General features: G+C 37.2%; 1 protein-coding gene across 3 annotated transcripts in view; it reads right to left on the bottom strand.

Annotated features, from left to right (window-relative positions):
* The window catches only part of PRMT3 (protein arginine methyltransferase 3), a 94,691-nt gene extending 70,062 nt beyond the window's left edge, over positions 1-24,629 (bottom strand). The window contains exons 1-9 of one of the 3 annotated variants that reach the window (XM_066251130.1): positions 24,439-24,629; positions 24,039-24,174; positions 21,989-22,071; positions 20,010-20,059; positions 19,301-19,403; positions 17,909-18,068; positions 16,020-16,164; positions 10,824-10,889; positions 1,900-2,021 (exon numbers count right to left, since the gene is read on the bottom strand). In XM_066251130.1, the coding sequence (XP_066107227.1) occupies positions 1,900-2,021; positions 10,824-10,889; positions 16,020-16,164; positions 17,909-18,068; positions 19,301-19,403; positions 20,010-20,059; positions 21,989-22,071; positions 24,039-24,174; positions 24,439-24,466 (893 nt within the window). In that variant the 5' untranslated portion in view covers positions 24,467-24,629. The remainder of the gene's footprint in view (positions 1-1,899; positions 2,022-10,823; positions 10,890-16,019; positions 16,165-17,908; positions 18,069-19,300; positions 19,404-20,009; positions 20,060-21,988; positions 22,072-24,038; positions 24,175-24,438) is intronic. The other 2 variants (XM_066251131.1, XM_066251132.1) reach the window with 2 other exon arrangements.
* Between the last annotated feature and the right edge of the window lie 738 nt (positions 24,630-25,367).

Below are 25,367 nucleotides of genomic sequence, written 5' to 3'. Positions count from 1 at the left end.
GGCAGCCTGGGATCTAATCCTGGCTCCACTACAAACGAGGACAGTTATTTTTGTGAAATAAAATGAAAGAATACAAAATGAAATGAGTATTATCAATATTCTTTTCCTTTTCCATAAAGAAACTTAAATAATAGCATATCTAGTCTTGACTTATAGGAATAAAATATGAAAAATTAATATATAAATGGACGTGGTCTTTCATAAGATGAGAACTTCTAATAGAAATTCTTACCATAATCTTACTATTAACAACACATGTTTGATAATCTTTTAAAACAGTATCTTCTTTGGGATATGGTATGCATAATTGTTTAACTGGCAATGTACAAACAAATGAGGATGCTTTTTATGGACCCCTTAAATGATAATGTACTTAACATTATTGTAAGAACTAGAAAAAAATACTACTAGATTATGGAATTGCATATATATCTATGCAACATATATGCATGAAAATCATAACCACAAGCCTATTATCTATAAAAAATCTTAGCAAGATCAATGTAGTTTTTTGCATTAACATTAATTTGGTACTTGTTAATATGTAATAACAGTAGCTCTAAAATCTAAAAGTTTAAACATTTTACATAAGCATATTTAAATTTTATACTACTCAGAAAAGGTAAATATTAATCAATTTTAAGACTATACCATAAGTATCAGTGAGAGAATTATTTAAGAATCATTGTTGGGGCCCTGGCCAGTTGGTTCAGTGGATAGAGCATTGATCCGGCATATGGATGTCCTGGTTCAATTCCCAGGCAAAGCACACAAGAGAAGTGACCATCTGTTTCTCTTCCTCTCCCTATACCTTTTCTTTCCCTCTTCCCCTGCCACAGCCAATGGCTCAACTGGTTCGAGTGTCAGCCCAGGTGCTAAGGATAGCTTGGTTGGTCCAAATGTGTTAGCCTCAGGTGTTAAAAATAGCTTGGTTGATTTGAGCATTGGCCCCAGACTGGGGTTGCTGGGTAGATCCCGGTTTGGGTGCGTGTGGGAGTCTATATCACTATCTCTCCTCCTCTTACTTAAAAAAAAAAAAAAAAGAATTGTTATTGGGGGTCTAAGGTGATTACAGCTAATACTTGTTAAGTTACAAAGATAGTTGATCTTAAATGTCATCACCACAAAAATAAATGACAATTATATGACACAATGGAAGTATTAGATAATGCTATGGTGGCAACTGTTTTGCAATATATAAATGTATCAAAGCAACACACTGTACACCTCAAACTTACACAGTGCTGTGTGTCAATTCTCAGTAAAGCTGGAGGTCTCCTACTAATTAGACTGTGGAAATTACTCCTAAATTCCAAATGTATGTAAGGTGCTTTTACTAGGTACACAGCTAAGACATCTAATTCTATAAGCTACAGTTCAAATAAAGGTCTTTTTACTAGGACAAAAGCCAATTGTAAAATCAATCACCTAACTTACCTCCTCAAAGAGATGTAATATTTTTAGAGAATAAAATTAAGTTTTAGGGGGTAAACTAAATCCATTCTGCCTTGTTTGTAGTCATTTTGCAATTTACTTATTTTAATTTGAAGGAGGCTAATATTATCAAATATAAACATACAGGTCTGTAGAGTCCTCTAATTATATTACTTTGTATGTCAATAATTTCTAATTTTATATCACAATTAGCATACTTACAGCCATAATTGGAAAGACAGAAAATTTTATAAAAATAATTTTCATCAATGAGAACTGTGAAAAGATTATTCATAGAACAAACATGTCTAATTCAATACGATTTAAAATCTTATTCTGGAACAAATTTTTACTAAAAGCGAAATGTCTTGAAACTGTAGTAAGATATATATAATTAAAGACAAGAAAACTTGTTAATCATCAATCTTAAAAATAATCTTAAATCAAGCCTTAAAATGCATCCACCTTATGATATCCATTGCCTGATAAAGGATTTCGGATTGATCAACTCCAAGAACCTTCTTTGCCCCAGCTTTAGCAGCAAACATGGAGAGAATTCCAGTTCCACAACCAACATCCAAAACCACCTGGTGTAAGAAAAAAAAAAATCAGATATTATTAAAAAGGTCTAATAGTTTAAATCCTATTTATATATTATGCTGTTTCTGACTAGGAATAAATCATTAAATTTAAAACTTTATGAAATATAGTAATAATTTTTATTTGGGGAAACTGAGGACATCATTACAATGGGGTTTTAAATTCATAAAAGTGTATTTGGCTATCGTCTGTTGCAATCAGATGCAACGATGTAAATTTAAGAGATGTTTTATCTAAAATAAGCAACTTCCATAGATCTTAACAGGAAAGCATTTTGCTTTTAATTTCCTTGTTGTACACATGCACTAATTTAGGTTTAGTAATTCTAAATTTTAACAGAAATAAACAATCTCAAGTATGAATGGCAGATTAACTCAAGGACAGCCTGATTCAATACAATTAAAAAATGGTTGTATAGAATATTATCACATCTCTTCCATTTTCAAAATTAAATATTCAACTTGTTTTAACAAATAGGTACCAAAAAAAAAAAAAAAAAAAAAAAGAACAAGTTGGCTTCTGGAATTCTATAATTTGAGAATTTAAGTCTAAGGAGGATATTCATTATCACTGATGAAAATAAGATAACTTATGCATAAATAATGCACTGTTTTTCCTTCCTCCTTTTAAAAATGGAAGTATATTATATCCACTCTACTATAGTTTTTAAAAATTAAATAATATAGAAATCTTATAAGAGAAATCTTTCCATATCAGTTTATAGAACATCTCTTTAGTATAGCCGCATAGGATTTCATATTATGGCTGTACCATGATCTACTAGTTTTCTTCGCTATTGATGGCCATTTATATAGTTTTTGAAATTTTACTATGACAGTGCTGTAGATAACCTCATATCTAACCCCATTTACACATGAGTAAATTTACAGAATATATTCCTAGAAGTGAAAACACTATGAAAATACTATGTCAGTGAAAACATACATACAGTATTTATAACCCTGCTAGTCATAACAAAATTACCCTTCAGAAGGCAATTCTACTCTAACCAGCAATATGAAGTGCCAATTTCCTCATAGGTGAGACAGCCCATGGAACAGATAATCTAACTTTTAAATTTCTGGCAACTTGGCAAATGCAAAATAATGATATGCTGGTCTAGTTTTAACATGCATTTCCATTATCATGAGATTTAGCATCATTCCATATGTTGCAGAGCCAGCCAAGTAGTTCTTTTTTATGTGAACTATCTACATATATATATACTTTCTCCATTTTCCCACTGAGTTACTTACTAGTCCTTCTTATCAATTCTCCAATCAAAATTTTCTTACCAAATTTTATAGAATAAGAGTTCCTTGTATATGAGAGAGATTATACCTACTCTACAACATGACTTACAATGTTTTTTCTCATCATATATTTATCGTTTGATTCTGTTTATAGTGATTTGCGCTATGCAGAAATTCTTTACTAACAGTCAAACCCATTCATCTTTAATGGCTTCTGGATTTTGATCATAATTAGAATGATCTTCCCCATGTTCTCTCCTATTTCATTCTCATACATTTTCCTTCTAGTACATTTATGGTTTTATTAATATAGTCTGTTTTCTTATCATGGTATATACACCAAGAGGTATGGTTCTAAATTGACTCTGTTCAGATGACTGGCCAATTGTCACAACATGATATTTAAAAGCCTATGTTTTGCCCACTAATTTGATATACAATACAACTGCTATGATTAGAATGTTTGTGTCTCCCAAAATTTTATGTGTTGAAATCCTAACCTCCAAGTTGATGGTAATAGAAGCTGGGCCTTTAGGAGGTGATTAGTTCCTGAGGAACACTGCCCTCATGAATGGTATCAGTCAACTTATAAAAGAGGCTCCAGAGAGATTCCTTGCTCTCTTCCATCATACGAGGATATAGCATGACGGCATGTCCTTGAACCACAAAGCAGGCCCTCACAATAATCAGCTACTGCCTTGAACACTCTAAACCTCCAAACTGTGAGAAATAAATTTGTTATTTATAAGACACTCAGCTTATGGTACTTTTGTTATAGCAATCCAAATGGACTAAGAAAAGGATCTTTAACATTCACTAAAATTTCTGTGTATATTTTGGTCTATTTCTGGATTTTTATTCCATATTAATAAATTATTTTAAATCTATATAATCAGGTGCCAGTAATTATTCTAATTACAGAAGCTTTACAGAATATTTAAGTATCTAGTAAGGCTAGCCTACCCTCACTTCAAAATTTTTTTCACAGTATTTCTGAACAATTTTGAGTGTTTCTTTTCCTATTAGAACAAAAGAATCAGCTTGTCTAGGTTTTAAGTCTTAGCAATTTTATGGGGGTTGAACTAAAATAAATTTATTGAGGGGAAACTGACAATTTTGAGTTTATGAAAGAACATGGTATGACTTTCAATTTGTTTATATTATCTGTTATGTTCTTAAGTTTTTTTTTGGGGGGGTTGTTTTTGTTTTTTTGTTTGTTTGTTTTTTTGTATTTTTCTGAAGTTGGAAACAGGGAGGCAGTCAGATAGACTCCTGCATGCGCCAGACCAGGATCCACCTGGCATGCCCACCAGGGGGCGATGCTCTGCCCTTCTGGGGCGTTGCTCTGTTGCAACCAGGGCCATTCTAGCACCTGAGGCAGAGGCCATGGAGCCATCCTCAGCGCCCAGGCCAACTTTGCTCCAATGGAGCCTTGGCTGCGGGAGGGGAAGAGAAAGACAGAGAGGAAGGAGAGGGGGAGGGGTGGAGAAGCAGATGGGCGCTTCTCCTGTGTGCCCTGGCCGGGAATCGAACCCGAGACCCCTGCACACCAGGCCGACGCTCTACCACTGAGCCAACCGGCCAGGGTCTCTTCAGTTTTTTTTAAAAAATCTTTTTCCTATAAGTCCTGCACCTTCCTAAACACTGGATCTTCTGCATTGTTTACTATTATAAGTGGAATCCTTCGTTCCATATATCTTGAAAAAAATTACCAAAACTGACTCCAGAAGAATGAAAATCTACTCAGCCTGATTTCCACTGAAGACATACAGTTGTTAAAAGGCTACTACTGTGTCCGCTATCCTCTGCCCCTCCAAGAAAGACAAGGTTCAGATGGTTTCACAGGGAAAACGTGACTATTTCTGCACATATGGCCTGTCTGGGTGAGTCAGCACATTTTTACCCACTACTTTACACACAAGAAAGTTAAGAACTTCAAGATGTAATTTTGCAGTGAGGATGGACCAGCCTTACTAGATACTAAAATATTCTGTAATGCTTCTGTAATTAGAATAATTACTGGCACATGATTATGCACATCATTAAAAACAAAATTAAATATTTTTTAAAGTTACAAATAAAACGTATTAAACACAACAGCAAAAAAAAAACTATAATACATAGTATATGTTTATAGTTTGGTTATAGTCCATCAATTTGAATTATTATATGGCATAAAATAACAATAAAATGGGAAACTATACAACACAATAAGTGGTAAGTTCCCAGAAACTTCCATTAAAGACATTTACAAAACTAAAATATCAAAAATAAAAGGTTGGTATAAAATTCCGAGGTTGACAGCATTATGCTGACAGTGTGTTTGGGAATATCGACCCTCGGGCACTGCTTAGGGAAAGACAAGCGGCCAGCGCCACACCATCCGTTATCACCTTTCTGAACCAGGGAGCCACTGCTAAAAATTTATCTTATTATTGTACTTTCACACATATAAAGAGGTTTTCAATATTTTATATTTTTATGTACAGCACTGTTTCTAATATAAAATATTAAAATAACTTATGGACATTCTTATACTGAATATATGAGCCATTAAGAGAATGTTAATAAAGAATTACCTCTAAGGAAAAGTGCTGAGTGATGAAAGCTGAGTACAAAAGGATATGTATCATATACTCCAATTAGAGTATGTATTATTTTGCAAGACTATTATACACACATATATAATTTATATAAACAATATATACACATACACACATATATAATTCTTATGTAATCTTCATTATGCAAACAAGGAAAGTGAGCTTCAAGAGAAGGAGAGCTGCAAGTCCAGGGTCATACAGCAGCACTCTGTAAAGCTGGCATTCAAACATAGGTCAATCTGCGTTGAAAGCCTATTTTAAATTATATATGTATATGTGTATATATATAGATGTGTATTTTTAAATTTTTATTTACATATATATTAGATTTAATTTATTCATTTTTAGAGAGAGAGAGAAAAAGAAAGAGAAAGAGAGAGAGAGAGAGAGAGAGAGAGAGAGAGGGGGAAGGATCAGGAAGCATCAACTCCCATATGTGCCTTGACCAGGCAAGCCTAGGGTTTCAAACTGGCAACCTCAGTGTTCCAGGTTGATGCTTTATTTACTACGTCACCACAGGTCAGGCTTAAATTATATTTTTAATTGTATCTTAATTATTTACATCTAGCTCCGAATTAGGTGAGGAAATAAACTAAAACTTGATAGGATCAAAGAGGTACAAATACTAACAATAATCTAACATTTACAAAATCATGAAGAAATTTGATTTACTTTTTCTAAAAAAGGAAAGAAAAAAGTGAATTTTAACTGTAGGTAATAATCAAAAGCATACAGAAGGCACCTTACTGTGAATTTCTTCAATGGACCACAAATAGAAATTAATTATGAGTGAGTGATAACACAATTAAATGCCACCCAAAGTTCAATGAAATCTGAGAAACCATATGGCCTCCACAGGAGCTTTGTGAATTGAAACAATATTAAGAAAGGAATGAAAAGAAAGACAGCAGGAAGGGAGGGATGGGCAAAAAAGGGAAGGGAAGGAGGAAGGAACACATTTTTGAGTGTAAGCACTTTTTTGAAAATCTCTTCTTGTACTACATAATATGATATAGAAGCTCATGTTATGATAATACAGTTTGTCTACCCAATGGCAATAAAAACAAAGGCAATAAAGCTTAGGAAAGTATTGTTTCATATATTTATAAAAGAACTATATTTAAGTAAATTTGTGAACATATACTATAATTTCATGAACAAAATTATATGACCTATACATAAAAAATAGTAATGTACTTAAAATGTTAATTAATGGATTGTACCCTAATTACTCATTCTACTTCAACATAATGGTGTTTCAAGTGTAGTGGCCCAGGGTAAAAGGTACTAAGACTAGGAGTAAAACTCCTTTAGGTTTATCTGTTTCTTTTTTTTTTTAGGTTTGTTTCTTTTTAAAGGCCTGTTTTAGGGCAAGTCAATTACCCATTGGTTTCAAGTGTCCTGATGTGTAAAATGGACATAAATACTTGCCCTACCTAGTTACAGAAATATTGTATAGCAACAATGAGAAAACATGTTTAAAAGTAACCTATTAATTATAAAATGCTATTATTTAATTACATGGTAGCATATTTTCTCAATCTGTACTTAGTATAATAAAGAAAAGAATTTCAAATCAATTAAAAATATGAAAACTTTAGATTATTTAATATATTTTATAAAGATTTTATTTATTGATTTTACAGGGGTAGGGGGAGAGGTATCAGTTCACAGTTGCTCCACTTTGGTGTTCACTGATTGCTTCCTGTATGTGCTTTGACAGGGCAAGCCCAGGGTTTCACACTGGCGACCTCAGCATTCCAGGTCAAAACTTTATCTACTGTACCACCAAAGATCACACTAGATTATTTAATATTTTTAATTACAAAAAATTATACCTTGAATTTACTTTAAGGAGTTAGAAATTGATACATGTAATATATTACATTACAGTATATTTTTGAAAAACTATAAATGCTAAGAAAAACTAATCGCATATTGATGAGTTAAATAAAAGTATCTTGGGCAAAGAACTAAAGAAATATACTCTCAACTTATTTTTTTATTTAATACATTTTCTCTTCTTTTCCAAGTGAGGGGAAGGGAAATAGACTCCCACATGTGCCCTGACAGGGATCCACCTGACAAACCCCATCGGGGGCTGATGCTCTGCCCATCTGGGGCCCACTCCCAGCTTATTAATAAGCCCATTTCAGACTTTGGAAGAGTTAATATTTTCAGTAAAAGCCATAAACAGAACACAAAATAATTATAAACATTTTATTATGTTTTCCATGGTTATACATTTTCTCAGAAAATGTATACTATAACACAGGGGTCCCCAAACTTTTTATACAGGGGGCCAGTTCACTGTCCCTCAGACCGTTGGAGGGCCGTACTATAAAAAAAAACTATGAACAAATCCCTATGCACACTGCACATATCTTATTTTAAAGTAAAAAAACAAAACGGGAACAAATACAATATTTAAAATAAAGAACAAGTAAATTTAAATCAACAAACTGACCAGTATTTCAATGGGAACTATGCTCCTCTCACTGACCACCAATGAAAGAGGTGCCCCTTCCAGAAGTGCAGCGGGGGCCAGATAAATGGCCTCAGGGGGCCGCATGCGGCCCGTGGGCCGTAGTTTGGGGACCCCTGCTATAACATATACAACATTTTAATAAATTATAAATAAAAAATGAGAAGCAGACAATGACTGTGTATAAGGTCTATGAATCCAGTAAGATGCACTCTATATATACATAAATATTCATAATTAGTTAACTTCTCAATGATTAATCTTTTGATTACTAATATACTTGTGCCTTTTCAGTATTTTCTTACATAAGACAAGTTCTATCAGGAACATATTAGAAAAGAAACTCCTTACTTTCACCTAAGTTCTTAAGTTATACATATCAAAAAGTATTAAGAAAAGATAACTCAAAGAAAGCCAATGTTGCTTTTATAATAATAAAGATCATAAAAGTTTAGAACCAAAAGGATTTTAAAAATTTATAAATGAGGCTCAAAGTGATTCACCACTTGTCTAAGATTATTAGATAGCTGGTCCCTGAGAAGCCAGGCAAGACTAGTGATTCCCAGGCCAGTACATGCTTCATTTCTATATTCACATATTAAGGAAAAAATTAAATTAAATTCTGAGCATAATTTAACTATAAATAAAAAGCAAAATTTCTAATAGTAACATATCTGCTGTTTCACTAAAAACAAAGTGGTTTTTTAGACACACACACCTATTAAATAAAATTATTTCAGCAGTTGAGTATAAATATAAAAATTAAAAAAAAATCTTAATCTTTGCTGCAATACACAAATAGCATACAAAAAAAAAAACTAAGTAAAAGGAACTGATAAAATGAAGATTTAAAAAATGAAATCACCATTAATCACTGTAAAAAAAATAGAGGACTGGATGAAGAAGATGGGGCACATATATACCATGGTATACTATTCAGCTAGGAGAAATGGTGACATCGGATCACTTATAGCGGAATGGTGGAGTCTTGGTAGCATTGTGCGGGGGTGAAATAAGCGAATCAGAAAAAAACAGGAACTGCAGGATTCCATACATTGGTGGGACATAAAAGCGAGACTAAGAGGCATGAAGAGGAGTGTGGTGGCTATGGGGGGTGGGGGGAGGGAAGGAGGGAGAGGGGGAGGGAAAGGGGGAGGGGGAGGGGTACAGAGAGAACTGGATGGGGGGTGGCGGAGGATGATCTCTCTTCAGGTGATGGGTATGCAACATAACTAAATGACAAGATAACCTGGAAATGTTTTCTTTGAATGTATGTACCCTGATTTATTGATGTCACCCCATTAAAATAAAAATTTATAAAAAAAAAAATGAAATCACCATTTGTCTATAATGGAATCAGCAAAAACAGAGACACCCACCATCATAAACCTTTCATGATAGCTATGCTTTGGCTAAAAGATATCAGAGCTCATCAATTTCACTGTATAACTCTGCTAAGTCACAAGTGAAACACTGTTAGGAAGTAGGTATGGAAAAGGAAAAGCCAATCTATATTATACTCCAAACAATTTAAAAACCAGGAAGAGATTTTTCAAAATATAAAGGATGTCAGTCACTGCTGCAATATGATGATATAAAGCTCATGGAACAGATTTAGACAGGTACCTTTTAAAAATGGAGGTGAAAAGGGAATTACAAAAGCCTGATATGTCATCATATACATTTTCTTGAAGTGGAAAGTGTCGCAAGTAAAGGTATATAAATGGTGGATGATAATATTCTCGATTAAATTTGTGGAAGTAACTAACAATAGGGAGAAACAAACAGAAAACTTGAACTTTTAGAGGTAACCTTGAGAGGGAAGGAGGAAAGAAGAAAGAATTGAAAAAATTCACAAGGGAGGAAAAACAAATTATACAAATTTCAAATACAAACACACACCCTGTAAAAGACCATCTCTGAAATAACTTGAGGCGTATGAAGACTAATTATAAAATAAAAGTGCCTCATAAAGGGATAAATAAATAAGTTCTTAAAAGGAAGCACATAAAATAAATTCTACCTTACATTATATGTCTCTACTTATCAATAACTTCTTAAAATTATTAATTTTTAACTAATTAAACTGAAATACTAATTAAAACTGTGCTTTGGTATGGGGCTTATTTGATACATTTGAAATTCACAGGAATGACAGTAAATAAAAAATATGGTTTAAGCAATATTATCTGAATAACCAAAGTTTAACTAAACTATGTCACTGTAATTAATGATTTCAGTTTTAAAAAATATATTGTGCCAGAAAGTACCAATGAACATTTTTGTTATCAGTACTTTGCATCATAGCAGAGTAGCATCATAAAAGTCTTGCATGAAATAAAGCTGAAGTACATTAAATCAATTGCTATCACAATGATGACCCAAGAGAAGATTTCTACTGCCCAAAAGCCACACAAAATGTACAATTCTGTAGCCTATTCTACTGACCTTGTCTTTGAAGATATGTGGATTTTGGTATATAAAATCTCGGTAACTTTCTGTTCGTATTTTGTCCTACAGTGGAGAGAGAAAACATGTTTACAGAATAGTCTAAACAATAAAAACTTTTCTAGAAAGTTATTTGCTATTTTATCACACATTGCTAGTTTCCCCAGCTACTTTTTGCCTGGAAAACCAAGCTTACTTTTGTTCTCCTAAAAGAAAACAGTAAGAACAGAACTAGCAACAACACACAAAAAGTTAAAGAATACCACTGAAAGTCAAGTAAAATCTAAATTCTTAAAAATATATATTTTCATCTGACCTGCATCATTATAAGACCTCAACGGAGAGTTAAAGCTAATAGAAGATGACCAGGGTATTCTCCTCCTTTAGGGCCTGGAATCTAGAGTCTATCTTCCCGTATTAGAGTTATATTAAAATATCAGACAAAACAAACCCAAAATAGGTAAATGTAAAGTTTTAGTTACATATGAAAAACGAAGCTTAACTGAGTATGGTTTCTCTAAGAAAGTCATTTGTTAGCACCTATCAGATTTATAATTCTGTTTTGTTTCTAGAAATGACTATAGCAGGAAACGGTGCTAAAAAGTCTACACCTTAAAACAGGGGTCTCAAACTCGTGGCCCGCCGAACAATTTTGTGCGGCCCGCAGACTAATCCACGAAGTTCAAAATATTTTGGATAAAATTAAGTAAGCCTAGGGGCCTACTTGTATTTTTCATTTCTCTAGCATCCTAGCTGGATATTAGCTTAGTTAACAGCAGTTGCGATGCGAACTAGTTTCTGGTCGTTTTGTGACACTGAGTAAACTGCATGTACGATTGTGCTTGTTGTACTGATTTTTTTTTTGTTCTCAACTGCAGTGAGAAAAGTGTTGCGTAACAGTTGCCTTTTGTAGACCTAGTGCGGCCCACTGAACGGCTATGATCTTGCTCTGCGGCCCACATGCTGAGTTGAGTTTGAGACCCCTGCCTTAAAAGAAAATCACCTGAGCCTTGCAGCCCAGATTATGAGACTTCTATACTCTGGAGTCTCATGTGACCTGTGATCAAGGCAGGCACTGAATGCTAACATCTATGCTGGTTCATAAACAGAGCTGATTCCCTTTTAAATTACCTCAGTTGACATATATATGAATAGCAAATTAAGCAGTAAAGGGCTCTGTTGCCATGTGATTAAAATGAGTATGATAAAAATATCTCAGACGGGAAATTCTATTTTTGGGTTTTACATTAGGCTAAAAAAATCAGTTATACTAAATACTACTACAATATAAATTTTTTTTTTTTTTTACAGAGACAGAGAGAGAGTTAGAGAGAGGGATCGATAGGGACAGACAGGAACGGAGAGAGATGAGAAGCATCAATCATCAGTTTTTTGTTGCAACACCTTAGTTGTTCATTGATTGCTTTCTCATATGTGCCTTGACCACGGGCCTTCAGCAGATGGAGTAACCCCTTGCTCAAGCCAGTGACCTTGGGTCCAAGCTGGTGAGCTTTTTGCTCAAACCAGATGAGCCTGCGCTCAAGCTGGTGACCTCACGGTCTTGAACCTGAGTCCTCTGCATCCCAGTCTGACACTCTATCCATTGCGCCACCGCCTGGTCAGGCTACAGTATAAATTTTATACAATTCGTATCTCCCCCCAAAATGTTTTTATGCCAATATTGGGAATTAAAAACAAACACACATTTAAAGGAAGCTTTAAATTAAAAGATAAGTTGTTTTATTTAATTACTGGATCTAAAAATGAGAAATTCCATAATTAATTCCATGCTTTCTGATAGAATTATTACTAATGGCTTTACAAACAAAATTTCAAATCAGTTTAATAAATTTTTCCCTAAAGATTTTAAGAATTACTAACAATAAAAAAATCAAGTGTTTAAAAAAGTTTATACATACTAATTAATTTTAAAACATAAAAAACATTGTATTTTATACATTTTTACCATTTATATTCTTCTTACACCATAAACAGTGATTTTTGCTGACACAACAAAAGCTACACAAGGTGAACATCTGTCAAGAAGGCAGTCACTCAGAGAGCTCTCACCAATCACGCTGCTTAACCACTGCTGCAACTTCATCATCAGCACCCAACTCCTGTCCTAAGTGCATGCTCTGCTGCCCCTCTCAACTGCAATCCTTCATCCAGGCTCCTTCTCTTAGCCATCTGTTTTTGCTCATATGCTCACCCTGGTGCAATGAAATCCAAGGTATACCTAACAGAGTACCTCAGACAGAGCAGTTTCAACTTAATAACTGCATTTTCAAAAGAAAAATCCACTAAACACAAAAATGTAAGCAAATGAAAGACTAGCCCTCATAACCATTTCTAGATATTTTTCTAACAAAAGACTAATACTTCAATACAAAATAAGGTAATAAACAGAAATTTTAAAACTATCTTTTGTACCAATCTATTAAAACTGAAAAACATTCACAAAAAGAATAAAATCAGAACTCCAATACTAAAAAGCAAGATAATCTTTTAAGACTGGTAAAACATCATGGAATTATTTCTACAAATATAAAAAGCTTTTTTTAAACAATAAGACTAAAGACAACAGAAAAATTATATATTGTAAATTTTACATATGTAATAACGGTATGTTTAAATGTATAGAGTCATGAAAGCATACAGAATGAATGAGTCAACCGCAAATACAAAGAGAATGTAGTAAAGGAAAATTATTTAATGGTACTGTGATTTGTGATAAATGTTCACCAGGATGAACAATGTTTTTCTTGGAAAAAGAAGAGTGATGCATCTCAAATTTATAACAATAGTCAACAACGACTCTTCTTCAGAAAGACAAAGTGGCAAAGAATTTCATAAGTTCATGTAGTAATCTATCCCGCTATCAACTGTATCTCTGGAATTCAAAATAACTATCTCATCTTAACTCCAGAAAATAAAACCATAAACTATCTTGATTTATAATTATAATCCCAACACATGTCAAAATAATGTCATTAAAATATCTGGAACTAAGCAAAAAAAATCCAAATAATATTCCTATAAAACCAAGGCAAATTCTAAGCATAAAAATAAGTCCTGTTTATCAACTTAAACTATTTATAAAGATTCAGGTTATATCCTGATTGTAGCAAAATCTTGAACAGATTACGTGTGCTAAGAACTGTTTTTGATAAGAAACAGAGGATATATGCTTGATATAAGATACATTTCATATAGCACATAACATAGCAAAATATAAAATGGATAAACAGCTCTTCCTGAATAGATTCTATCATTATTTCCTACGAACACTGAATCAAGTCATCTCCAAGGATGTAACAGCTAAGGGGAAGAAAGGCATGGAGAATTATATTAATAAGGATTCTTAGAGTGATTCTCTAAAAGGGAAAAGACAGCACTGGAAACTTCAGGCTGGAACTTACATGTACATCAAAAGGACTTAAACATGTACAATGAGGTGTGAAGATTTTTGTTACTGATATATATAGCTACAAGTGTCCGGGACAGAGTTTTGGAAATAAGTGCTCAAAGTGCATTTCCCTGATGACTGTGGTGAAGACACATGCACTATCTACTGGGGGTGGGGGGTGGGGAGATATAACCTTATCTGTCTGAAAAATGCAACACAATTTCTATACCAAAGGCATTAAAGGTTCATGGCAATTATATTGATGGGGCGACTTAAAATGACAAATATGGACTTAGATTAGCTCCTTCAAAGAAAATATTCTAGACACAATAATTTCTTTTGTGTGTGTGTGTGTGTGTGTGTGTGTGTGACACAGACAGAGAGAGGGACAGATAGGAACAGACAGACAGGAAGGGAGAGAGATGAGAAGCATCAATTCTTCGTTGTGGCACCTTAGTTATTTATTGATTGCTTTCTCATAAGTGCCTTGACCAGGGGGCCACAGCCGACCGAGTGACCCCTTGCTCAAGCCAGCAACCTTGGGCTCAAGCTGGCGAGCCTTGCTCAAACCAGATGAGCCGCACTCAAGCTGGCGACCTTGGAGTTTCAAACCTGGGTCCTCTGCATCCCAATCTGACATTCTATCCACTGCGCCACCGCCTGGTCAGGCTAAAATTAATTTTAAAAACAAAAAAAGTCCATTTCTTTTAAATAACTTCACTCTGGACTTAAAATAATGTACTACTTATAATAAGATAACTGTTCTTTGTAATGCTCTGCATTACCCAAGTGACAACAAAAAGCACAACTGTGACAGGTCTTTAATAAAAAATTACATGGCATTGCTTTAAAAGACCTTAAGTAATTATAATTACTATTAATCAGAAAACCTTTACTCTTTGATCCTATAAAACTGAATGAACAAAATATATACATATTATTAAGTCCTCTGGTTATTATCGATGCATATGTTTCAAGGGGACATAGCCTTAGGGCTCCCATAAAATAAAATAATCTTTTGAGGAAGCATTCAGGAAGGAATTTTTTGTTTGCTGGTTTCAAAAAAAAAAAAAGTAGTGGCATCTAAAATTCACAGAGCTAAACATCTAAAATTTTCAATAATTTTTATTTCAACATTTTGTTTTACTCTATTTTACCAAATTAAAAATTATATCTTACTATTTTACTGCCTATAATATATGATAAAACTTATAACTATCAGGTATAACTAATAATCTACTTGTATTGTATATGGGCATTACCATTATAAAAATTAGCACCAACCAAACTTAAATACCTGATTTAACCAGTTTAGAAAATCCTTCTGTATCAGTGATTTCAAATGTAAAATAATTATGCAATAACAATTGAGAATTATTTACAAGTAAATTTTGTACCAAAAAATTATTTGCCCAAACTGAAGTCAGTATACCTACTTAAAATATTAAAATTAATAATTTCTTTTGTACATTTAAAGACAAACGTGTAATTATTATTCCTATTTAATAGTTGCTCTTGAGAAGACTAAAATTATCAGCAGTTTTTTTTAACCAACGTTCTTTTTAAAGCACATAATTTCATAATAAAGATAATGATCTTAAACAGAATTTAAATGACTTTGATGCTTCTGCTATCTTTTCAACCCAAGATGAGCAATCAAGCAGCAAAGATATTTGAAAAGCAGTTAACTAGGAAAAAGTAGTTCTCCTATAGCATTTGAATTAAGAACCTGTTTTATTAAATTTTTCCTATAGTATGGATTTGGTGCATTTGTGCTCTTTTCTAACCTTTAGCATTTCTTCATGTATCCCATAATGCCCGTAGGAGCTGAAATAAACACCATCCTCATCCTCCTGGAGGTCTGCAATGGCAGTAGTAGATGCCAACCGGGTTCCGACATCTGCGTTCATCACAAAATCCTGAGCAAATTGTCTGTAATCAATTTGAAATACACCCTTGAGACAGGTTTACTGGACCATGAAACAGGAAAGGCTAGAGGTTGAGGAACAGGAAGGGAGCGGGAGTGAGTGGAGTGTGATGAGCCTTCTAAATCACAACTACCTTCAGCACCTCAAATCTCCCCCTGCTGGATCTTAAGCAGTGGCATATTCAAACCCAGCTGTAAGCATTCCTTCTGCAAACCACAAAAGCACTGCAAACTGCAGACTGTAGCTGTTTATCTCTTCCAACTGAACGAAATAAGAACATTACTGTAATTCAATTCTTATTCTTTTTTTTCTGGCAATTTACTTTTCATGTATTCTCTAATTTCCACCTGTTTTTCTTTTTAATTTAGAAATTAAATGTAATGGGTGATATTGATCAATAAGAGTACTTAGGTTTCAGGTGATCATCTCCATGGCATTTGAACTGATGATTGCATTACGTGCCCATCACCCAAGGTCAACTCATTTTCCATTAGCATTTATTTGTCCCCCCCAACTTTATTATTCTTAACATTCCAAATCTTATTTTAGTAGCTGAATCAATGTAGTATTATATTTCATCACTATTAATATTCTTTAAAATCTACTATCTCATTGAAGGGTTAAATGGTCAGAAAGTGGACTCAAACTGAGATTTACATACACTAACACCATCCATTCCAGCTCTAAAACTTAGTTCTCTCTCCGATCACAACCTATTAAGAATCTATAAGGAATGCATGGGGGAGAAGAGCAAAGATGCAGACAGTAGAGCTGGTGGTGGTTACCAGGTTATCCAGCATCAAATCCCAGAAACAAGCAAGGGGAACTACAACCAGCTATGCTCTCCTTCCTGCTGAACATGCTAGCAAACCATCAAACAGGTACTTGGGCAACAGCTAAGGACTTACAAATTCAATAGGTAAAGCCAGTGGTATACTTGGTAGATATGCAGAATCTCAGGCCCTACCCCAGGCCTTCTGAATCAGAATCTACAGTTGAACGAGATCCTCAGATTTGCGCACACATTAAATTCTGAGAAGTACTAAGCCAGTAGAATGCTAATTTACTCCCTTGGGAAAACCACTTATGCATCAGGTTTTCTGATTAAATATGATATAATTATATTCTGATTCTTTAAAAACAAAAACTTTAATCTTGTACTTCCCCCAAACCTAAAAATATTAATCCTGCCATTTTAAAAGCCTAGGAGAGGAAAAGTAAAATGGAGAAATCTATTAGAAGCGGGCCAATTCGAAGGAAGGCAGGATCACAGAACAAAAACTCTTAAGAGGACAGCATTCTCCAGAACAATTCAGGCCACCTTGGAATAATGAAGCACATAGATTATTAATAAAGACATATATACTCAGTGCCTATTATGCATCCAACTGAAAAAAATAAGTCAAAGTATTTGAAATTAAATAAACATATACTATCCAAACAGTTTCAATTTGAATTTAAAGAGCATGCTGCTGATCTAAGTTTTTAACTAGTTGGCTAAACTGAACACATAATGTTAGTATACAATTATAAAGAAGCATATGAGAATAGGATAAAATTACAGAATTTTATGTTAATCAACGATGTCCACAATGTGTAAAAATGGTGTTACATATCTTTAATATACCAGAAGTAAATATCTACATTGTACTTTCCAGTATATGAAATATCTTACCATATTCTATCTTATATTAGTTGTATTAATTTGGAGTCTAAACAATTACTTTTCTATAAGACTGATAAATTACTTCATTCTTTGGAGATCCTCCCGCGCTCTGGCTAAGGCAGCTTCAGCAGACAGTGCCCTGGCTTCCATATGTTTTAATTTTTCAACAACAGAGGTATTTTCACTGAGTCCATTGGGGAACGAGATTGGGACTGACACTGGTTCATAAAGATCTTCTACATCTAAAGAAATAAATGGACATTATCAGGTCACCTTATAATAATGAAGCACATAGATTATTAATAAAGACATATATACTCAGTGCCTATTATGCATCCAACTGAAAAAAATAAGTCAAAGTATTTGATAATTAAATAAATATATACTATCCAAACAGTTTCAATTTGAATTTAAAGAGCATCCTGCTGGTCTAAGTTTTTGATTAGTTGGCTAAACTGAACACATATATAAGCATTAATTATACTGAACTAAACCTAGGAAGAAACGAAAAAGTCAAAGAAAGCCCTGGCCGGTTGGCTCAGTGGTAGTGCATCAGCCTGGCGTGCAGGAGTCCCAGGTTCGATTCCCAGCCAGGGCACACAGGAGAAGCGCCCATCTACTTCCTCTCTGTCTCTCTCTTCCCCTCCTGCAGCCAAGGCTCCATTGGAGCAAAGTTGGCTCAGGCGCTGAGAATGGCTCTGTGGCCTCTGCCTTAGGCACTAGAATGGCCCTGGTTGCAACAGAGCAATGCCCCAGATGGGCAGAGCATCGCCCCCTGGTGGGCATGCCAGGTGGACCCCGGTCGGGCGCATGGCATGCAGGAGTCTGTCTGACTGCCTCCCCGTTTCTAACTTTAGAAAAATACAAAAAAAAAAGTCAAAGAAAAAGAACTCTAATTAATTTATTGATCTCCAACTGTCTAGCAAGTACATGCATTACATCTCAATTCATCCTCAAAACAAACTAAGATGTAGATAACCATCCTTATGTTAAAGCATGGGGAAAATAAACTCCAGAAAAATGAAGCAACAACTAGCCCAAAGTTATACAGCTGTTTAATGAAGGAACTAAGGTTCAAACTCATGCTTGCCACGATCCCTTGATTGTGGTGGCATCTGCTGGATTTCTCCACTAAAAAGTTAACATCTCCTCTGTAGTTAATACATTTCTTGGGAAGATACTTTAAACTATGCAAATCACGTTCCACCTTAAATTTTCATCCACTACTAACCCTCAAAACTGTCAAGGCCATCAAAAACAAGGAAAGCCTATGGAGCTGTCTTAGCCAAGATGACATTGAGGAGATATGGCAACTAAATGTACTGTGGTGTCCTGGACGGGGCCTTGGAACAGAAAGGGGAGAGGAGGGAAAAACCAATGAAATCTGAGAGAATACAATGGAGTTTACTTATTTTTGTCTTAAAGTACAGTATATTATTTAAAACATATTCCACAAAGGGTATGTTCACCTTACCAAACTGAAGTAAAAGGTCATCTTCTAACACTGGCTTCAAATACTCTTCTTTTTCCCAAGGCACTGGGTTGTATATGGAATTCATATACTCAACCGTAGGATTCTGGATGTAAAATTAATTGCACGTTTTTTCACTGCATTTAATCACAAAATTTCCCCTAGCAAAAACTAAGAAAGTTGAACAAAAAAGGAAATCATCTCTATATTACACAAAATCTTTATTTAAAAGAGTCCATGTTCAATTGTCATTTCATTTACTTGATTGGATGACTGACTAGTTAATCAATGGTTTCAGAGCACAATTTCATCTTGTTTGGACCTAGAGGAATTGGCAATATAAACACTCATTGGAACAAGAGAAAGAAGAACAAAGTATTTGAAAAATAGGACAAAGAGAGCAACCACTGTACTTGAAATCAAGCTAGAAATTATTTCTGATTGTACGAAATACTATCAGCATTTCCCTTTATCTGACTCAGAATTACTTTTTTACATCACATTAATTCAACTCTTAGATGCAGTTAAAAATAACACTTATTAAGCATGGCATGTATTCATTTACTTGTGTATATTGTGGCATTTCCTCATATCCACGATTCCAGTATGATGACTGACAATTTTAAACAGTTCCTTATATTTTTTTAGTCACCACTGATAGTGGTATTTCTTTAGTTTCAAAACAAAATTGTAAATTAAGCTATAAACTTACCTTAAGTCTAATAAAATTTATTAGTTTAATGTATCCATAGAATTCAAGTCCTAAAGGGGGGAAAAAAAGGTAATTCACCTATTTTAATATGAGTTTTGTTTAACTGATCTGTTCTACAGAGGTTTCTCTGGCTAGCTAGACAATAAAATATTTCTGTCATCTGAACTATAATTTACAATATTTTAAGTTTCTCATTAAGATCTAGAAACAGTAACTTTGACAACTCTGAACATTCTGAGTGAGAAACAGCCAGCATACATGACAATTTTTAAAATGTTTTTTTTGCATTTCTAAAATGTTAGAAATTAAGGCCCTGGCCGGTTGGCTCAGCGACAGAGCATCTGCCTGATGTGGATGTCCCCAGGTTTGATTCTTGGTGAGGCAACACAGGAGAAGTGACCATCTGCTTCTCCACCCCTCCCTTCTCCCACTTTCGCTTTTCTTCCCACAGCCATGGCTTCATTAGTTCGAGCACATTGGCCGCAGGTGCTGAGGATGGCTCCATGGAGCCTCTCTGCCTCAGGTGCTAAAAATAGCTTGGTTGTGAGCATGGCCCCAGATGGGCAGAGCACCAGGCCCCAGACAGGAGTTGCTGGGGATGAATCTTGGTTGGGGCACGTGCAGGAGTCTGTCTCTCTGCCTCCCCTGCTCTCAGTTAAAAAACAAAAACAAAAACAAACAAACAAGCAAAAAACAAGGGGAAATAATAGCACACCAAACTGACTATTATTTCTCCTGAGAAATGTTGTTTTGGGGAACATAATGGCATACAAAATGTTTTATATACATAACAGCATACCAAAAAACCCTATTTGGTAAGTGCAAAAAAATACTAAGTTATATATAAAGTCTGATACCAGTGCAGTTTAAAAATGCACATTAAAAACATAAAAAAATCCACTGACCAGGTGGTGGTGCAGTGAAGAGAGCATGGACCTGGAACCACTGAGGACCTGGGTTTGAAACCCTGAGGTCACCAACCTGAGCACGGGCTCATCTGGCTTGAGTGCTGACTCACCAGCTTGAGCACGGGGTTGCCAACTTAAGCGTGGGATCATAGACATGACCCTTGAGTTGAAGGTCACTGGCTTGAGTTGAAGGTCACTGGCTTGGCTGGAGCCCCCCACGCCACCATCAAGGCATGTTTGAGAAGCAATCAATGAACAACTAAAAGTGCCACAACTATGACTTGATGCTTCTCATCTTTCATCTCCCTCCCTTCTTGTCTGTGTCTCTCTCGCAAAAAAAAAAAAAAAGGAAAAAATGAGACTAAGTCATCTATGCCTTACAAAAGTAGTAGCACTTGGATTTATATTGTATAAACATATTACATCACGTGTTTTCTTATGTCCTTTCCAGTTGTTAGTATATACAGGGGCCAAAAACCCATTCTGTATTTAGTTCATTTTATTGGAATAACACAGCTTCCACATCCATTTAAAGAAGTGGAAAGCTTTAATTGTAAAATACATATGTTTAAATGCAAGTTTCCAAAGAATAATCATCTAAATATTTTGCTTACCATCTTAATTTCATCAATCCTTTTTCTATACTCTCTTATCAAATTCCTTATAAAACAACCATCAATGTGTTGAAGTTCATGTTAGGCTTTGACCTAGTAAGTTGTCTTTTTTCATATTGCCTCACTTTTTCCCCCAAAGCCCACCTTCATGCTGGCTCTTCCTAATTCTAATATATTCTCTTGCTCTCCCTAATTCTAATATGATAAAAATGTAATCACATACCAAGGTTTTTCCTTCTACGTTGTGAAGTCAATATAAGCTTAAATATAGTGAATCTTTATCTAGAAGAATAACTTATATTTAATCTTTTCTCAAAGGCCACTGTCAAAAAAGGTAAGTTGTTGCTATACATTTCACTATACTAGGCTTCTTTAGAAAAGGAAAGGTCTAGGAAAATATAAAGCTTGAACTTAAATTTCACAACTAAAACTTTCCTTATTCTAAAAAGATACTCACCATGTTTATGGACCATGGTATCAATATTAAATTGGTGCTCAGACTTACAGTGTGAAAATGTATCTTCAGCAGATGTAAATAACCTGAAAAATCAAGCAATAGCTTCATGAAAGAGTCCCAAAAAGTCTAAACATTAATTCCATGTTAAATATTCCCCCCCGGCCCCAATTTGTTTTCGAGTTTTATTTCCAAATAAAAGAAAATAAGCATATATGTATATGCCAGGAACCTGGAACTTCTAAAGAGAATTAGTACTTCTGAGTTCCATTTTATACCTAAAATAAACCAACTATCCATTAAATGTTCAAATTAATTTATTTACCATTTAACAGCACTGAATTTATCAAGCCTTTTAAGAAAGAGAACTCACTCCCTTTGATAGATTCTGTTTCTCTCAAAACAGGAAAACTCCCTACATAAAGATTCCTTTCTCCTCCAAGTGTCAAGTCTGCTTTTAGAGGCTTTGAACCAGCAAGATTCAAACTGCTTTCAAAAGTACAGCCTGAAATGTAATTTTATAGCCGGCATCTCCCCAAACTTGTATTTCAAGTGATCCCGTATTACTTGCACTACAGACATTGTGAGGACCAAGCCTCTTTATTAAGTGACCTGCACAACAGAGTAGGCACACACGGCAGAGTTGCTGCATGCTTTTTTTTTTTTTTCATTTTTTCATTTTTCTGAAGCTGGAAACGGGGAGAGACAGTCAGACAGACTCCCGCATGCGCCCGACCGGGATCCACCCGGCACACCCACCAGGGGCGATGCTCTGCCCACCAGGGGGCGATGCTCTGCCCATCCTGGGCGTCGCCATATTGCGACTAGAGCCACTCTAGCGCCTGAGGCAGAGGCCACAGAGCCATCCCCAGCGCCCGGGCCATCTCTGCTCCAATGGAGCCTTGGCTGCGGGAGGGGAAGAGAGAGACAGAGAGGAAAGCGCGGCGGAGGGGTGGAGAAGCAAATGGGCGCCTCTCCTGTGTGCCCTGGCCGGGAATCGAACCCGGGTCCTCCGCACGCTAGGCCGACGCCGACGCTCTACCGCTGAGCCAACCGGCCAGGGCTTGCATGCTTCTTTTATATGCCTGGCACATACGCTGCAGTTAGCTCTCAACCCACATTTACCACGACAGGCCATTTCTGCAGGACTTAAGCAACCTATCACAGAATAGATCGTGATGTGTAATAAACTGTAGGCGTCTGGAGTAATGTAGACCTTCTGCACCTACCCAAATGAGGCTACACGTGGGAACAATGACAAATCAAGAGGAGCTAATACACCACCAACCAGCCCCATGCCTAGATTTCAGGGCAACTAGAAAATGTTTACTGAAGTGACACTGACCAATGCCAACCAGGCCTCTCATGCCCACCTACCAGGACAGCAGCCAAAGGCAATGCTTGTCGAGGTGAAGAGGCAGAATTTTATGGGGAAAGAACGTGGATTTGGATATGACCAACCACAGCTTCGTGACCATGAACAGGTTACTGATACTGTGGTCTCTCTGTGAAAGGCATCGATTCCCTCTTCAGTAGGTGGGGAGCCCTACCTAAGAAAGGTTATTCATGGTTCACATGAAGTATGACACCTGAGAAGCTCTCTCCTTATCAGAGATTTATAGAACGGCAAATCTGAGAGATTATTTAATTTGGTGATTCCAAAACATATTCATTATAACCATCCGAGATAGTGCCTTTATAAAAACGGAAGACACCTAGACCCCACCTCAATCCTGACTTTGAAGGGTTGTGGTGCAGAACTCAACATCTGTATCTCTAAGTGTCTCAGGTGACAAACGTGCACAACCAGATTTGGGAACCGAAGATCCGGTCCAAAACCCTACTATTTACACGTGGGGACACTGAGGCCTGCGGAACAACCTGACGTCCAGTTCAGGGCTCCTGCCTCTACCGCTAGGATCTTCCTTCTCGGCCAGCCCTCGCTGCACACCCCTGGGTGGCGAGGTGCAGAGTTCCAGGACAGGCCACTCGGACGGCAGGCGAACGGAGCACAGTCCCCGCGGCCCGGAGGCTGGCGCCGAGGTGGACGAACCTGTCACAGAACAGGCAGGGGGTCTGCCGCTTGTCGTGAGGCAGCTCGGCCTCGTCCTCGTCCTCCCAGGCGGCCTCGTCACCGCTGTCTGACAGGTCTGGCAGGTCGTCCTCAGCCTCCACGGCGCTCCGGCCGCCTAGCACAGGCAAACGATCAGACCCGCTGCGGCCGCGCGAACCCCACGCACGAGGAGGGCTGGGGAGGCGGCCCGGGCGCAAGTGGGCGCTGCCCGCGCCCCGCTCCCCGGCGGCCCGCCCCGGCTCCGCCACCCTCCCGGCAAGTCCCCCCGCCCGGGCTCCGCGTCCCGCAGGGCGCAGGGGGAGGCCAGTCTTTCACCGGCCCACGGCGGCGCGGCTTGGGGGCTGGGCGCGCCGGGGGCTGGAGGGCCGGGGATACCCACCGGTAGCGCCCGACGCTAACGAGCACATGGCTGCGGTGCCCCGGGAGCCCGGCGTGCTGGGGGTGGGCCCCGGCTTACAGCGCGCGCGCAGACGCTACCGAGCTCCGGGACTCCGGAGCGCGGGCGCGAGCGCGCGGCAGGGCCCGGCTTTGGGGAGTTTCACGGGCGCCTGGGAACGCGAGAACGCGCGCGCTGGCTGGCGAGCGCTTCCGGGCCCGAGACCGCGGAGTTGGTCACGTGAGCCGGGGTGGGTGGGGCGGGGGCGGAGCCCGGGCTCTGCCTCCTCCTGCCGCAGTGTTGGCGCAGTGCGCGCCGAGTAAGCTTTGTAGAGAAGGCTGCGCTTCTTAGGCGTGGGCCCGACTTTGGTTTATTCCTCCAGTTGTCTCAGGCTTTAGCAAGAGGCCTTCACCCGTTACCCTGCACCGAAAGGTGGCGATAGGCCGCAGTGGTTTTGCAGTTGGCACCACGCCCTTGGAGCTCCCCTCCTTCTGGGTTCCTGGAGAGGAGGCCGAGGCGTGACGCCCTCTGGTGGCGGAGGAGGCAGAATGCAGGCAGGAGGCCAGGATTCTGGTTCCTGGACTGCGTGACTCCCTTCACCCTGGGGTGGAACTGGGGAGAGGGAACTGCAAGAACCTGTGTGGGTATGCTAGAGACCACTTGGGGCCAAAGCCTTGCCGGCTGTTTTAATGATTTTAGTCTTTAAAGTATAGTGGTTAACTGGGAACATGGACCCCAGAGCCAGCCTAGTTGGTTTGAATCCTACTTGTGCCTTTTCCATGGATAATAAACCTCAGAGGCTGGGTGGTCGCCCCAGGCATGTAACTTTTAGAAGATGTATCTGCTTTAAGCCTTGTCCATTGTTTCTGTGTATCTAGGTTAACACACCTTTGAAATAAACCATAATTCCCTCAAGAAAGCACATAAGCTTG

The sequence above is a fragment of the Saccopteryx bilineata genome, chromosome 1, assembly GCF_036850765.1.
Source record: "Saccopteryx bilineata isolate mSacBil1 chromosome 1, mSacBil1_pri_phased_curated, whole genome shotgun sequence".
Classification (NCBI taxonomy): Eukaryota; Metazoa; Chordata; class Mammalia; order Chiroptera; family Emballonuridae; genus Saccopteryx; species Saccopteryx bilineata.
Note: the sequence above shows the minus strand (reverse complement) of the source record. Positions and strands in the feature narration are given on the sequence as shown.